Genomic DNA, 16,856 nt, shown 5'->3' with positions numbered 1-16,856 from the left:
AACATAATAAACACCGCTTTATGGTTCCACTGAATAATTTATGGAGATAGCGATGACTCCACACTAGTCCAAGACAAACATCATGAAAGGACAGAATGATCCTAGATTCTACGATAAAACCCAGATGAGAGCAGATTAAGAGGAAACAAAAGGAAAGGAACTATAATTCCTAAATACAAAAACCAGCAATGGATCCTCAAGCACGAACTTGTTAGCCACTGTTGTGGGAGAAGCAGGAGTCAAGCTGAATAACCCTAGAGAACATTGTCTCTCCAGGACCAACCTAACGGAAACTAAGGACAGGAACAAGGAGATACTTCAAGAAATAAACTTTTCACCTTCAATACCCCAAGAAAGAACTTCAATAATTCAGGTTGCCATTATAAATGCCTGGATCAAGTTTTCAGCAGCACGCTTTTGTTCAGGTGTGCCAGATATAACAGCAATACGATCACCACGGCCATATTTGGAGTCTGATATCTCAACTGTTGCTCCCGAAATCTGGTGCAAAAAAAAAAGTATTATATTTTGTATCAAATAAAGCAAAATTTGTATTAGTTTATACATACATACATATATATATGTATATATATATATGTATATATATATGTATATGTATATATATATATGTATATGTACATATATATGTACATATACATATACATATATGTATATGTACATATACATATATATATATATCTATATACATATATCTATATACATGTACATATACATATACATATATCTATATACATATACATATACATATACATATACATATACATATACATACATACATATATATATATATATATATATATATATATATATATATATATATATATATGTATGTATATGGACAGAGTATGGGAGAATAAACAAATTTGCATTTAATCACAAACCGAGTTGAATATACTTTGGTTATGCCAACTAGTCTAGTCATTGACATCAAACAAAACGAGTATATACAACTTTCTTTTGTATACTCATTTGATAGATTAAGGTGAATCATCTGAGAAAAATATATATGGTAGCAAATGTTAAAAACTGATTGCTGATCCATGACAGGTGAAGCTCTTAACCTATTTATTTGCTAATTACTTTCATCGCAAATTATTTGGACGTCTCTTACTTCCAACAAATAACTGAAGTACATAAAACCAATGCAAGTGAGCAATCAATAAAAACATTCCTCGCCAACTGAATTTAAGATGACATAATAAAACCTAGCCCTATCATACAGGGTGAGTAGGTTACATGCATCAATCAACAACCTAATATTCAGCAATATGACTCAGAATCATCCCAATTATTGGATATCTCTTCCAATTGAATCACTTTACTCACTCCAACATGATGTGGAATTTTTAACAGTAATTCTTTTGAGTACATCACAACTGGAAAGCAAGAACCAAAGCGCAAATTATTTTTAGGCAAATTTCAAATAAAAAATTAATTACCTCAGGAATAATAAAAAATAATAAATTGAGAAGTGTGAACCAACCTTCCTGATATTGGCTATATTTGCCCCTCCTTTACCCAGCACTTTACCAACAGCATTGGCTGGAATCAACATATCCAGAGTTGATGGAGGTGGTAAACTGTGCACAATAAGAGCACAAAAACATAAGTTAACCAATTTAATATAGTTGAGAAAATAAAAATAGAAGGTTAAGTGCATATTGATTAAGTCTAAACCCACAATTAAACTTTTAGAATCTTGTTCTCAAACCATGGTTTCAGTGAGTGGGAGTTGCATTTACAAATGGAAATGTTTCTCTACTCTACAGACCCAGATTTACTAAATCAGTTGGCAAGTATTTGCATAATTGTTATATAAATGTATACTAACCCTCCATATAGCTTGTTGGTATACGAGGATATAGAGCCATAGCCATTTTCTCCCATCTATTGCATATAATTAAACCAAAGAAAAAGTATTAGAGACACATTTTTAAACTAAAACTGGAATGAATACATAACAAAAAGATAAAAGAAAAGAAAGACTGAAAGCATTTTGTATTTTACGAAAGAGAGAAACTAAAACTAAATCATAATATTCCTGCAAAAACTATCACAATATCTTATAACAATATGGCCATAAAAATGTAGCATACCGACAAAGATCCATATCCATAAAGGCTGCTTGAAGAAAGCATGCCCAGGCCAGCTCCACTCTCAGCCCTCTGATCATAAACCAATGGAGCAGCAACAGGAGGGACCGAAGGAAGCACGGATGGCAATGAAAAACCTGCACTACCTGAGTACAAGGATTCGGCACCTATACCTATAGAAGGATTATGGCTAGTATCCCTTTCTCTCAACACATCATCTCTGAGTCTTAATATAATCTGGATCAGTGCATCTCTTACACAATCAACTGCGCCACCCACCTAAATCTCAAAAAAACATTGAAGGGTTAAATATGAAAAAAGTGCTATCATTGTTATTATTGAGTTTATAAGATGAAAAAAATGCTGCATTAGTCAGTGGCCATTTACTTTTCATTTTTTTTTTCTCTCCAATGATTTTTTGTTGTTAAAGAGTCATAGGTATCATACAGTGTATGTTTGTTTCAATGTTTGAACATCCACTCCACACTTCACTAGAAAAGAGATGAGATTGAGGAAATTTAAAAAGAATTGAGTTCAAACCACGATTTAACACTTCTACAGACACACCCATATAAAGCTTTCATGCCAAATATTGCCTAATAAACATACTTTTAAAACAAGTGAAAAAGTCAAACCTCAACAAGTTCGTCATTCACATCAGCACATTTTGGCTTATCACCTTTAGAGATTCGAACATCAGCCCTAGTTCTCTTCCGAATTTCATTTATGATTGAGCCACTTTTACCAATAATACAACCTATCACCTTGGATGGAACTAGAAGCCGCATTGAAACAGTGGTATCATCTTCATCATTTATTTTCCCTTGCATCAGCAGAACAGCTTCAACAGCCATTGACTTTAGATCACTCGGCGACTACAAAATACATATCCGCATGATCATTTTCCATTTTATAATAAGAATATAAGAATTTATATATATAGGCAATATGATTTGGGACAGCATAATTATATCCATAGAAAATGTGGGAACACATACTGCTATAATTATAGAAATAAGAAGCAGATCCTAAATAATCAAGAATATTGTTATAATCATAGAAATAAGGAGTTGATCCATACAATCAGGAATATCTAGATTATATATGTAATATTAGGACATGATTACACATATTGAGAAACCATAGCTATTGTTGTTCGTGAATCATTCAAGAAGTGCTGATATACATAGTGCTGATATACATAACTTCCAATCATGTCCAAAAGATTACAGTCAACCCAAAAGAGATATACATAAATTTTGAATGAAAATTAAGTTTTCTTTTTGTAAGAGTTTTATAGAGTTTGGAGTTATAAGACCCTGAATTTTTATCTTATCAAGACCTGTGACAACCAACCATTACCTTATTTTCTTGAGTATACTGTTAATATTCTTTCTCAAACTAAATATCAAAAGGATCCTATTTCTGTTTTCGTATCAGAAACTGTATACTTGATTGCCACTTCACAAAATGCTCAAAACTATTCACATGCTGAAATGATGAAATAACATATTTTGATTTTAACAGAATAACATGCCAAATCTTGCTCTGCCAATTATTTTTTAAGTTAATTTTTTTCCCATTCCCTTCTAGATTCTTTCCAAAATGCTGTTAACAAGTGTAAGTGTTGACATACTAAATGAGCATCAATCCTTATTGTCATAAAGAACGGAAAATTAACACTGCTGAGCACAATGTTCAACTACAAAAGATTTCTTTCAACAATGGATCAAAAAATTGTTTTCATGAAATTTGCTAATCCCACAGATAGAAAATAGCAACTTAACCAAGGCAAATTTTAGATAAACTTGATATATAAATGATACAAAACATATACACAGATAGAAAATTTGAGCTTTTAAAAATGAAATAAGCATATACACATAGCTTAACAACAAATTAAGTTATTGAAATGCGAGAATCAATCAACTCCTTACTTTAATAATCAAGTTTAAACGATTTTTCCAGGTTTTAATCAACTCCTTTGTTTAAATGATTTCAATCACTTAAGTTATTGAAATCCGAGAATCAATCAACTCCTCACTTTAATAATCAAGTTTAAATGATTTTTCCACTTTTTAATCTTGCATATTATGATACATACATACATATCCGTACATACATACATATATATATATATATATATATATATATATATATATATATATATATATATAAATAACTCATAAAAAGTCCTTAAATAGTACATGTCAATGTTTTCCGGTTGAAGAGCCACATGCATACCTTTGCTTATTTTTCACTCAGAAAAAGGTTTTCAGTGCAAAGCACTCTAGCATTTTGATTAATATTTCCAGAATCAAAATATCTAAGTTAATCAAACCCACACTTTTACTTAACATTTTTTATTATATACATTATGAAATCTGTGAGATGTAACACCAACAATTACTGGAAACGTTACAGGAAAAAATGTAACAAGGCAAGATAGTGTACCTCTGTTGTAGTTATAATAATTAAACACTCGTCATAATTAGCCTTGGAATCATCAACCTCAATATGAGCACCGCTAGCCTGCCTCATACTTTTAATTGTACTACCTCCCTTCCCAATGACACGACCAATCTTGTCAGAAGGGCACAGAATTCTAACAATTAACTCCTCAGACTGGGAAGCACCAGAGCCAGAAACAACTGGTAGGGCAGAAGAGTACAGAGGCCACGTATTGCCAGCATCAGCATAACCTTGCAGATCTTGAACATTAGTTGCACCTATAATTGGAGGAACTGCTCTAGGTGTGACAATAGGGTCTGAAGGTGGATATAGTCCACCAGGAGGATAAATAGAAACATCAGAGGGAATAAGAATGCTAGGTGGGGCTTCTGGTACTGTTGTGTCAAGAGAGATGTCCTCCTTCGGACCAAATTTGTACATAATAGAGGAAACTGCAAATAGTGCTCTTTTAACCGCTTCTGATTCACCAGTAATCTACTCAGAGAAACCAACAATAATAAGGTATAAGTTTACTGCAAAAGAACTTGTCTTGTTGAATGAAAAAAGAAAAGTCAAGGGTAAGAATTAGATAAAAATATCATAAAACATACAGAAATTACAGATTTTTCTAACTTTACATTCAAAATGATATGATCATTTAATTTGATGTACAATTATTAGGTAAAATTAAGGACTTCAGCACCACATTAGTTATTCATTCCACAACTCTATATACAGTTGGCTTCTTGTAATGGCCGCCTACCAAAAAGTGGTGCACAGGGCATCCATTAGCTACCAAAAGTAATATTGAATTTACACCACACATTAATACATACAAGACTATGAATATGATGAAGTTCTCCAATGTTAGTGATTAACAGCATATTAAACCTTCTTTTCAAAAAAGATTAGATTCTTCTTAAGTTACAGGAAACTTTCTTTTTAATTATGTTCCACATTTTTAATGAATATATACCTTAAGAAAAAGCTCCTTGATATCAAGGTCATCCATACAAATAATGTGGTTAGAAAAAATGGGAGAATTTGTTGTGGAGGTTAGTGTTGGAAGACTTTTTTTTGGAAAACTGAATGAAAAGAACAAAGAGATGACACTGAAACAGTGAAAGAAAGCTTGGAAGAAAGGTTTGCATAAAATATCCTCTAAGTGAACCGGTCTACAACTCAAAGCGTAACTACAAAAGAGGTCCCTTTATAGACCTTTTCCCACCCCCTTAACTGCTCAACAGTTAAGTACTCATCTTTATTTCTCTACTATCCTTCTCCTTTCCTAAACCTTCCATGTCCAAACATTACTCCCCCCTTGAGGATCAACCTTGTCCCCAAGGTTGAACTCTGGAAAATGCTCTTGCATTGTTATCTTGTCTTCCCAAGTTGCACTATTCGCCCCTCCTGCTTGCAATTCAACTAGAACCTGCTCCCGCCTGTCCTCCCCTTGTTGTTGGATCCTTCCATCAACAAATCCGCTAGCCGAAAAATCCGATAGCTCCATTCGTTGTGGCTCCGCTTCGACCTCCTCCTCTTCATCTTCCGCTAATAACACTACCCGTAAACTCCTCTCAGGGCATTGTTGCCGAGGGCTGAAGGCCCCCCCACATCTAAAACACCTCCCTTCTTCCCTTTGTTTCAAAAATTCTGGGTAGGGAAGGTTTCGCGAGTTCCTTCCTCTACTATCACCTCCCACGAGGCTTCCTCCTCTCATCGAATTACTCCCGGCCGCGCTGTCTCGTCTCACTGATCTGACGCTCTCGGTTGGGGTCGTTCTTCCCGGATTGCTCCTCAACGGTTCGGTTCTTACCACCACCGCTCCTCCTCTTGTCGTTCACCCCCATGAGGGGGAATTTTTGGATGTCGTCCAACCCATCAAACCTAGCCCGTGTAGAGCCTCTTCGAGGTCTCGCGCCAGTTTCATCGCCGCCATCAAATTTCGTGGGCCGTGCGGTCTAACCTGGCATCGCAATTCCTCTCGTAGGCCCGCCAGAAAGTATCCCAACAATTGGTCGTCCGAAAACACCTTCGTCTATCCGGCCAGTGCTTCAAATTCTCTCACGTATTCTTCCACGGTGGCTGTTTGCTTGATCGCCGCCATCCTCTCAAAAATGCTGCCCCGATAACGACTCTCGAACCTGATCAACAACGCTTCCTTGAGTCCCTCCCACGATCGGTCGCTCGCCTTTTCCTTCCAAAACTTAAACCAATAACCGACGCTTCCCTCCATGGTAATATGGGCCAGTTCGATCTTCTCAGCCTCCGCCACCATCTATATCTCCCTTGTTAATCCAGTTCAAAGGATCGGGTCCTTCAAAAGTGGGCAACTCCACCCTTCGCCTCCAATTGGGTTGGTTCTCTGAACGCTCCCCATCTCTTTCTCCTTCGGCATCGTCGCGCCGGCCACCCCCATTATCATTGACTGAACCATGTTTCCCGTCAGAGCTCTCCCCATTTTGCTTGGTTCGCACACCCATCAACCGTAACAGTTCTTGGATGTCTTTACGCATCGCGATTGAGTCTTGCCGGTTTGCCACTGACTCCGCCTTCAACCCATCTACTGTCAATCTCCAGATGTTCCATTCGTCCTTCAACTACGTTCATTCTTCCTTCAATTCGGTTCTCCAGAGCATGTAACTTCCCTTCCATCGTGTTTTCCCTCCAATTTGGATCCGACAGGTCGGACCACTTTGTTAGGAATCTGGGTAAGAATCCTAACTTTCTACCTCAATCGCACAAGAAGTGGTAATGAATCGAACTGTATTCACATCAAAGAATCAAGAATACAACTGGAAATCCAGGAGCTTAACCTCCTTCACCAGGTCTGAACCGGTCTACAACTCAAAGTAAAAACGTCTACCCGTAACTCCAAAAGAGGTCCTTTTTATAGACCTTCTCCCGCCCCCTTAACTACTCAACAGTTAAGTACTCATCTTTATTTCTCTACTATCCTTCTCCTTTCCTAAAGCATCCATGTCCTAACAAATACAGGAATAAATAAAAAGTTTCTAATAATACATAATATAATCTAGATATTCTTGATTATATTGGACCAACTCCTTATTTTCATAATTATAACAATATTTTTTATTAATATATAATCAACTCTTTATTTCTATAATTATAACAATAACTATGCGGACAGTCAAAAGAGTAGAAGATTTTAGGAACAAAAAAGAGATGCAAACTTTAACCTTCTCCGTCTAACACACCTGTTTGGGTTTCAATTCTTTTCAAATTTACTCACAGATCATAGTCTCAAGAGTCATAGATCATTTCTTCACCTCTTTTAGACAAAGAGGACATTTTTCAAGAACAAGCAAACAATATATTCTATGAAGAAGTATTCAGGATGGAATCTAGTAACCAAGCAAAACACTTCAACCCAAAAGTGTTGTTTTGTCACAGATGTTTTGTCACTAGTCTTGCTATTATTAGACTACCATGTAAAGTGGTTGTCATATAATGTTTTACAAGTGGAAGACATTCAAATACATTTGCACACTACATATAACATATCAAGAATAGTATGAAAAAACCAAAATGCATAATTAGTTAACACAATCAGAAACATGATCATGTTAAATGTTCACAATTTTGAAAGATAAGCAGTAAAACGAATTATATGCCAACCATTATATTATTGGTGAAATAAAACATTAGAATTGGCAAGTACCACTGAGAAGAGGATTAGATGCTAGCATTCAGTGAAATGATTGTATGAACCTAAGCAATAAATCATTCAAAGGTAAGTTTCGTAATATTGAAAATACTAACCGAGAGAAAATTGTCAAAATCCATAGCACATGAGTGTGCTGGATCTGCTGTATCCTTGGCAGTAACCTTGATATTTGCTCGTGTTTTACTTCTCAGCTTTTTAATGGTAGTTCCTGCCTTACCAATGATATTTGCAGACTGGCTTGATGGAACAAGAATTTGACATTCATCTCGATCCTTCCGTTTCTTCTCAGAATCTCCAAGAGTTGTAATGGAATTGACAATGGCAACATGAACCTTGAGAAGAGCATCTTGAGCAGCACATAATGGTTCTTTACCTGTGAACTCATCGTTAATCTCAACTTCTTCCTTCTCCTTAACATAGCAGTAGATCGTTATAACCCGGTCCTTGGCACCAGGAAACGGATCCACAACCTTGACTTTTGCTCTGGTTTCTTGCCTAATTGAATTTATCACTTTCCCGTTCTTCCCGATAACACTCCCAATAACTTCATCAGGGCAGAGTATCCTATAAACAATCAATTCATCATTACCCCTGTCGTCTCTGTCATTCACACGTCTCTTTTGATTTTTCCTGTCCCCATCATGGTCTCTCTGTGAATGATATCGTTTTCCAGTCTCACCCATTTCCCAAAATATCATAAAAACACCTGAAAGCAAAACAAAGTTTTAATTGAATACATAAATAACCAGTGCAAAATATACATCCGGTTGCTAGTCTCTAATCCCTCCCTTATTCCCCTTTTCGAAAGAAAAAGGTTAAATTAAAACAATAAACATTATGCCTCCACAAGCCCACTCACAAATCTTACTTATCACAACGAAATATTATTACAGCCCGATTGAAACTGTTTTCAAGTCGACAAGGTCCTTCTGTCACCCAAAGTGCGACCTAAACGCACATAAATTATTCAGCAAAATTTGGAAACAAGAATTCCAAGAAAGTTTAAAAACAGTGTAACAATCCAGGGATGGGCGTAACGGAAATTGTAAGAAAAAGGTTACATAATGCAAGATCAACCATCAACTGCACCGCAAACATCAATTATAATAGATATTAAAATATTATATAACAAAAATGCATCTCCATCAAATAAAGCCATACTTTAACTGCAACTAAAAGAATAGATTGAAAAATTAAAATCTCGAAAACGCTACCAGTGCGCCCCGAAGCAGAATGAGTGGCAAATAAGGTGGATGTGTCAAACCGAAGATTTTGAAGATACCTGCTTCTAGAGAGAACACGACCACTCGAAACCCTAACGACACAGAGAGGAACGTAGCTCAACACTTCAAGCAATCCAGGGTTCTCACCCTCAGAACCCTAATTAGATATCCGTTTTCTGGTTATACAATTTCGTTTCGTTTCTTTTAATTTATTTATGAATTATAATATATACCAAACTAATTCGATCTTTTATTTTTGAGCTATAACGTTTTTTGTAGTATATTTCCTCTTCGACAGTCTATGTGCTTATTTTATATTCAAAATACTCTTATTTTTGTAACTTCTTGATTTTATATGATTTCAGTCTTAGTTATAATTAAAGTGAAACAGAGTTATGTACAGCCACATTCTTGTTGTTTGTATATTTATATTAAAAAATATATAATTCTATAACTTTTATTGCTTTATTATTTTGTTGAGCAATTTATTAAAGATAAAAAAATAATATAATTTAAAAAATATATAATTTTATAAAAAATACTATTGAAAAATTACATAATCATCAGTTAAAAAAGGTTATTTAACTATTTTAAAATATAGAAAAATTATTTAATTATTTATTTTGTTAAACAAATAAATCACTTTTTATTTATTAAAGGATAACATTCTCTATTAAAAGAATATATTAAATAATGATATTGATACTTAATTTATTAAGAATTAATTACATAAGTATCTATATAATCATTAATATATGAAAGCATTATTTTTCAACATTTTCTTACCATTTAATTGAAATTGAACCTATCTTATAGTTTAGAGGTGTAAGTTTTGTACAATTGTTTGCGATGTATATCATAACCTAGTTCGATCATTCTTTCAAGCTTTTCAATGCTAAAGAATAATATATTTTCATATTAGAAGAAGTTTTTTTAACTTAATTATACAAGTACAAAAAAACGTGAGGTTAGAATAAAGTAGAACATTACGTGAAAAACTGGAAAACATTAAAAAAAAGAGTTGAATTGTATTTTAATATCTTTTTAAATTTTTCATAAATATCTTCTATGATGATTAAAATAGGTTATTTGTTAATGATTCTTTTAATAAAAATTGTATTGGATGAGATACATAATTCAGATTGGCCTTTTATTTATTAAATTATTTGTTTTAAAATAAAGGAAAAAATTCTTTTGATACCAATAATTATTATTTGACCATTTATTATAGAGGTAAAATAATATTAACAAAAATAAACTTTTAGTTGTAAAAAAAAGTAAAGAGAGTAAATGATAATGAAGGCTAGTATCAAATGGAAATAAACAAAATTTGAGTACAAACTATAATTATTCAAAAAGAAATTTTTCTAAGTCACCTTCAACAATGACTCTTCCTCTTAAATTATTACTAATGATAATAATATGCAAAGTAAAAGAGAGAAAAGAAAAGAGAAATACATAATAGTTTTATATTCATTTATTTGACAAAGCAGACTATGTATAATTCTTCATTAACATATTGAGTTTTATTAAGCATATCAATGTTGTGAAGTACAAAAAATATTGTTTGGACTCATAGTTACTTTTGACTAGTCTCTTGAGTATTGTATAGATTAATAATCACTCATGGTTAACCCAAATATTCTTTCAACAAGCCACTTTTTATCTAACCAAATATACTTTTAATAAGCCACTTTTAGCTTAACCAAATATTCTTTTCAACAATCTACTTTTGGCTTAACCAAGTATTTATTAAATAAGCCGCTCTCGGCTTAACCCAAATATTCTTTGCCAAATGGACACTCTTGGCTAAGATGGATAGATTATATGAATAGTAATAAACAAATTACAAGTTTACTCACTAGAGAGAAATATCGTTTTTCGATGTATACAATGTTTATACATTCTGTTTTAATTTTCTAAGTAAACACAAACAATGTTCTCTATGAACTTCCAAGGACACAAATTTTAGCAACACTTTTTCACTATGTAGTATAGTCTTACTCTTTCTTCTTCTCTTTCTTGAATGACTTTACACAAACTTTGAAGAAAGTAGTTATTTCAATTGATTGAATATGTCAATGTACATACTATATAAGCCTTTCTTTTTCTATGAGAGTGTAGATATTTTTGGTTAATGCACGAAATCATTTTGCAAAATGGAAAAACCTCATTCTATCACAGGAAGTGTGTTATTGTTGTTCATGAATCTTTCAAGAGTTATTGGAGCTGTGATTGCTCCTTGTTGGCATGTTGTAGAAATGTTATTGAGTGGATAGGAAGAGTCAATCTTGAGGTTTTATCTTTCTTGTGTCTTCGCTTATGTTTGTGTGATGTTATTGGTGTGAGTTTAAGTCTACAAGAGGGATTCTTGTTGTGCTTTGGTTGTTTCTTGTGTGATTCAAGAAACTTATGTTGTGTGTATTTTTCTTTTTCAAGAATTCAATTGTAAGGATATTACAATATCTTGAATTAGTGAAAAGTCAAGCTCAAGTTGTCTTGACTAACTAGATGTAGCTCTATTGGAGAGAACTACTATAAAATTCGAGTGTATTGTTTCTATGTTTATGCAAATTTAAAGTTCTAATTATTTTTTTAAGAACTGTTTGATGAATCACTATTTCTAATCTATTCACTTAGGTTTTTCACCAAAATATATTAGTGAATTGTGTTTAATTCTCCGTTATTGTCTCATTTTCACTATTTGGGCTTAATTAGACTGTTAATTCTTATTTTAATTAATTTGAATTATTTAGGCCTAATTATTCCAACTAGTATTTGCAGGACAATTTTGGAATCTTATTTTGGAACTAAAAGAGTGTTGCCACGTCATTTACCAATTTCCACATCAACATTAGATTTTAATTTCATTTTTAGTTTAGCTTTGGGCTTATTTTCGGCCATATTTTGTAGAAACCCATTAGAAGGGCATTTTGTAATTTGGGGTTATAAAGACCCAAAATCAGATTTTAGAAGGCTCTCTCTCCCCTCATTCACGTTGTCTTTAGGTTTTGGACAGCCTTGCTGTTTTTTCCAGCCCCTTCCCCCCCTTGGGGTTTTAGGTTTCATTTTCGTTTCATTCTCCTTTCATTGTATTAAATATTGATTTTGATTGCAATTTCATTTACGTTTTGTGTTCTTTATTCATTGTTGTTTTCATTCTCGTTTTCGTCTCTGCACTTTCGTTTTTCCCTCTTTCATTACTGTCCATTTACGTTTTCCAATTGCATTTGTGTTTTCAAGCTTCATAATAAGGCCAAGATCAGAAAATTCCGGAAAACATTTGTTCTACAATCCTAACTTTTACTTATAGACTCCCTTTTTCAAAATGGGCATTTAACGCCCAAATTTCCACGGTTCACGAGTTATTCGAGAACTATAAATTTCAACTTTCTATCATAGTGCGAAAACTTTTTTTCTCAAAACCATAACATTTAAACATGCATAATTTATTTGAAGTATATAAGTTTCAAAAGACTTGTCCAATTACATTATAATTTTTTATTTTAATTATTGTTATCTAATTCACATTTAAATTCTTTTATATCAATTTTAGCTTAGGTTTTACTTTTATATTTTATTTTTGCATTGTGTTTTATTAACCTTTCGCTTATGATTTCATAAGAATTAATTGTTGAAAATTAATTTTGTATTCATTGGGATATGACTCAGGATTAACTTAATCTTATCTAGTTTGTTAACTACTAACTTGGTAATATTAAAGTTGTCTTGATTAAGTTGTGGTAATTTGATAGCATTAACGATAATGTATCAATTTAAACCTCCAAACCGAGACACATTTCCTCCATCTCCATTGTTTTTGCGGCACTTTGACATCCATAATTTCACCTTCTTGCTTTGCCCTAACCTAACTTGAAGAGGAGGCTATCGCTAAATCCATGTAAGAACATATATGAATATAATATTTTTATATCTTAAATAGTATGAAAGGTGGTTGTTTACAAAAATATGTATTAAATGATCATATCCTTCATACTTTCAGAGTCAAAAAGAAGAAAAGTCATTCATGACTTTTTTTATGAATTTTCCAAGGTATAATACACATCATAATTATACTTTGATAGGTCTTTTGAAAGAGAAATTATTTTAAAGATATAGGATTAGTAAGAGATTAACATCATTTCTAACCCAAAATCTTAAAACAACGAATTTATAACATTTTTTTTACCAAACTTTATTATCTCTGTTTAATACGAGACTTAGATTTATTTGGATATTCAACAATCTTCTTCTCAAGAATGAATTCATTCTATATTAGTATACTCTTTCTTGAATAGAAACATTCCTAACCATGAGTATCTCAATAGTCATACCACTATTTTTATCAAAATACATTTCTACCAAACTAGTGTCTCAAAATATTTTATGAAAGACTTTACATATAAAGAGACAATGAATTTATCAATTTTTTTATAAAGTATTCAACTTTCTTATATCTACTCAACTCATATTAACTTAAACTTTCATTTAAATTTCTTATACATATTGATTAAACATCTATTTCCCAATTTTTTTATGCTTTTGTAATCTTATCAAATCATATATTCTATAAATCTTATCACATTTTTTCTCTCTCCCTTCTCTATGTATATATCAAGTGATGGTGATAAACCTTTATCGTGCAAATTTTTTAACAATTTTTTTTAGGATTAAATATGTTTTTGGTCCCTTAACTTTCAGTGAAAATTGGAATTAGTCCTTCTTCAAAACTTTAGCCTAATTTAGTACCCAAACTTTAGAAATGTATGAATTTAGTCCTTTTAACTAAATTTTGTTAGGTTTATTTGATGTTTCAAGCACGTTTCATGATAGCATTTGGGTTGCTTACATTGTTTGACACATCTTTGCTTCAATGTTAACTGAGAAACGCGTTTGAAACATCAATTAAAGTTAACAAAATTTGGTTAAAAAGATTAAATTCATACATTTCTAAAGTTGAGGGACTGAATTAGGTTGAAGTTTGGAAGATGGATTAATTTCAATTTTCACTTAAAGTAGGGATCAAAAACATATTTAACCCTTTTTTTAACAACTTTTTTACGACAATAACTTGTGATTGTTCCGTTTCAAATAATTAATAAAATAGTAACACATACTTTATTACCAACAAAATTATTAAAAAAAAGTTGTTAACCGATCATATTTTTAATACAAAAATCCATTGAAAATGTAGTGAAAGAAATCGAAAAAGACAGCTGGCATAGTACATCATCTGAAAACAGAACAACACAAATAAGTGTTCACTACATTGGTCCTATGCAGTGGCATGGGTTCTTCAGTGAGCAGATCAGGGTCAGGGTTGAACTTCTCAGAGAAATGGCTCCTGATGGCAGGCACAGGTCTGATTTGTGGGTTTGTGGGATACATAGTGTATGATGCAATTATGGCGACTGCATCAGAGTTGGTGCAACGTTTGCTGGTGATTTCTCCACTCTTGTTGATCATCATTGTTCACTGCCTCTCCACAGGCACTCAGATAAGCTTCCCCATGCCAGGATCTGAGCCCAGCGCCATCCACAGAGCAGGTGGTTCCCCTTGGGGTGTTGCCTTTCTCCTTCTCTTGCTTTTCTTTCTCATCTCCTACCAACCATCCCTTCATCACCTTATCTCTTAGCCTCTGCCACTTCTGTATGTACTTTTCATTATGCATTGCTTCTCACTTCCGTTTGTATCTGTATTTCCCAGACTTCCAACGTCTTTGCTTCTTAAAGTTTCCATCTTTCATGAAAATAAATGTTATGGTATGTCACTTATTCTAGGGATATCATCGAATGGTGCTTGTAATTTTAGTCTTTATGGGTGGTTTAGCTTCCAGAATCTTACAAGGGACCTCTTTGTTAAGTGAACCTGTGAGTTCTTTCGAAGCGAGGCATGATAACTAATTATTATGACCATTTTTTTAGTTTTTCATCTTTAAAAATAACTAATTTTAATTTAATATTATATAATTTAGTCTATGTAGATCTTTGTAACATCCCAAAATTATACAGTCATCAACCATATACTCAGAATAATTACACGTATCAATAACTCAAACAGTTTTAAAAGTAAAGGAAACCGATTTAAATAAACGGCCGAACGGCCTTTCATATATTAATTAACGAGCGTTCACAAAAGAACAAGGACGAACGGTTTACAAAAACATTACCGAACGTCCAACTATTTACAATCAACAAAAAGAGCGCTCGCTCACAGCCGCTCGCTACTCTAATTACACTAACTAAATAACCGAACGCCTCACTGTTCGGCTTTCACCTCAACTTCTACTAAATTTTCTTCAGCAATGAGTTCCTCTTCAAGGGTTTGCTCCAAGGACGCATCTCCCTCTGCTCACATCCACACGGATGATCATTGCATTTGACAAGACGGATATACATAGACAAGACAACACAAAGGAAATGCAAGGGTAAGCTTATTGAATTTAATTCAAGTCAAACATACAGTTTATACATATCAACATATCAATTTATTCACGACACAATCATTCAAATCATACATTAATTCAACCAAAATCCTGATACTAGACCGACCGTCCGGACATGTATGAATTCTGTGTAGCTACGACGTCCGTGCACCCAGGTGGAAGAGCTGGAATACTCGTCAGCTGCCACCTGAGGTTAGTCCGTTCTGTCCAAGTTACAGTTATGGACTAAGACCTCCTGCCATTCCCACGCATGACATGCTCCTCTCTACGTGAGAACGAGCACTCACGGAATATCAGGATGACCCGCCAGCTAAGCTTGCCACATTCATACTTTACAATTCTCAATCTTTCAACCAAGAGTCGTTCCTCCCTGGAACGCTCGTTCAAATTCCACAAACACAATTTCATTCCTCATGGTGTTCGCACATCTTAATTCAACCTCTTATTAACACTTTCATTCTTTGTTTCACTTGCATTAAAAGACGAACGTTCACTCCCCTTCATAACGAGGACGAACGTCAAGAGCTAAACCAAGAAAGACTCCTTTGAATCAGTTAAATGAACTGATTCTAGTACGATCCAAATAATACTTAGAAAAAATCTAAGTTCAGTAACACTTGAACGAATCCAATGGATAGGTAAAGTCCCAAGTTGTTTGGATAAATAAACTGGACAAGATTTAATTCAGGAGACAAAACGCCAGTCAATGACCGAGCGCGAAAATAAGCTTTTAGTGAATTTTGGACGAACGTCACTGAGGACTTGGACGAGCGTCAATAGAACTATTGGACAACGCTGTTTAGATTTATGGACGAACGCTATTTCAATTCCGGACGAACGCTATTACCGTTCGCTGATAATTTAAAGAAGGAACGAACGTTCGGTATATGACCGAGCGTTCTTTATCACATACGCTTTGGACGAACGTTCGGTAT

General features: G+C 33.6%; 2 protein-coding genes across 3 annotated transcripts; one reads left to right on the top strand and one right to left on the bottom strand.

Moving 5' to 3' along the window:
• Nucleotides 1-9,694, bottom strand: LOC124833001 (RNA-binding KH domain-containing protein). Of its 2 annotated transcripts, none has more exons than XM_047307356.2 (8): nt 9,536-9,694; nt 8,349-8,959; nt 4,569-5,060; nt 2,750-2,989; nt 2,118-2,393; nt 1,853-1,908; nt 1,505-1,601; nt 1-501 (listed from the first exon to the last, which is right to left on the bottom strand). In XM_047307356.2, exons 2-8 carry the CDS (start codon nt 8,949-8,951, stop codon nt 370-372), a joined length of 1,896 nt encoding a protein of 631 aa, XP_047163312.1. In that variant the 5' UTR covers nt 8,952-8,959; nt 9,536-9,694; the 3' UTR covers nt 1-369. The 2 variants fall into 2 exon arrangements, with proteins under 2 accessions (XP_047163312.1, XP_047163314.1); XM_047307358.2 differs by having other exon boundaries at nt 9,468-9,662.
• A 5,069-nt stretch (nt 9,695-14,763) lies between these two features.
• Nucleotides 14,764-15,111, top strand: LOC124833002 (uncharacterized). Its single transcript, XM_047307359.2, has one exon. The coding sequence runs from the start codon at nt 14,764-14,766 to the stop codon at nt 15,109-15,111; it is 348 nt and encodes a 115-aa protein (XP_047163315.1).
• Nucleotides 15,112-16,856: the final 1,745 nt, after the last annotated feature.

This window comes from Vigna umbellata, chromosome 1 (assembly GCF_029865625.1).
Source record: "Vigna umbellata cultivar VRB3 chromosome 1, Vumbellata_1.0, whole genome shotgun sequence".
NCBI classification, from domain to species: domain Eukaryota; kingdom Viridiplantae; phylum Streptophyta; class Magnoliopsida; order Fabales; family Fabaceae; genus Vigna; species Vigna umbellata.
This window is presented reverse-complemented; position numbering and strand designations above follow the sequence as displayed.

Excerpts from the sequence above, each read along its gene's own strand:
- LOC124833001 (XM_047307356.2), bottom strand. The coding sequence starts at position 8,951 with ATGATATTTTGGGAAATGGGTGAGACTGGAAAACGATATCATTCACAG. Across the intron at positions 5,061-8,348 it reads ATTTTGACAATTTTCTCTCG|ATTACTGGTGAATCAGAAGC; the intron begins GTTAGTATTTTC and ends TTCTCTGAGTAG. Across the intron at positions 2,394-2,749 it reads TGAATGACGAACTTGTTGAG|GTGGGTGGCGCAGTTGATTG; the intron begins GTTTGACTTTTT and ends TTTGAGATTTAG.
- LOC124833002 (XM_047307359.2), top strand. The coding sequence starts at position 14,764 with ATGGGTTCTTCAGTGAGCAGATCAGGGTCAGGGTTGAACTTCTCAGAG.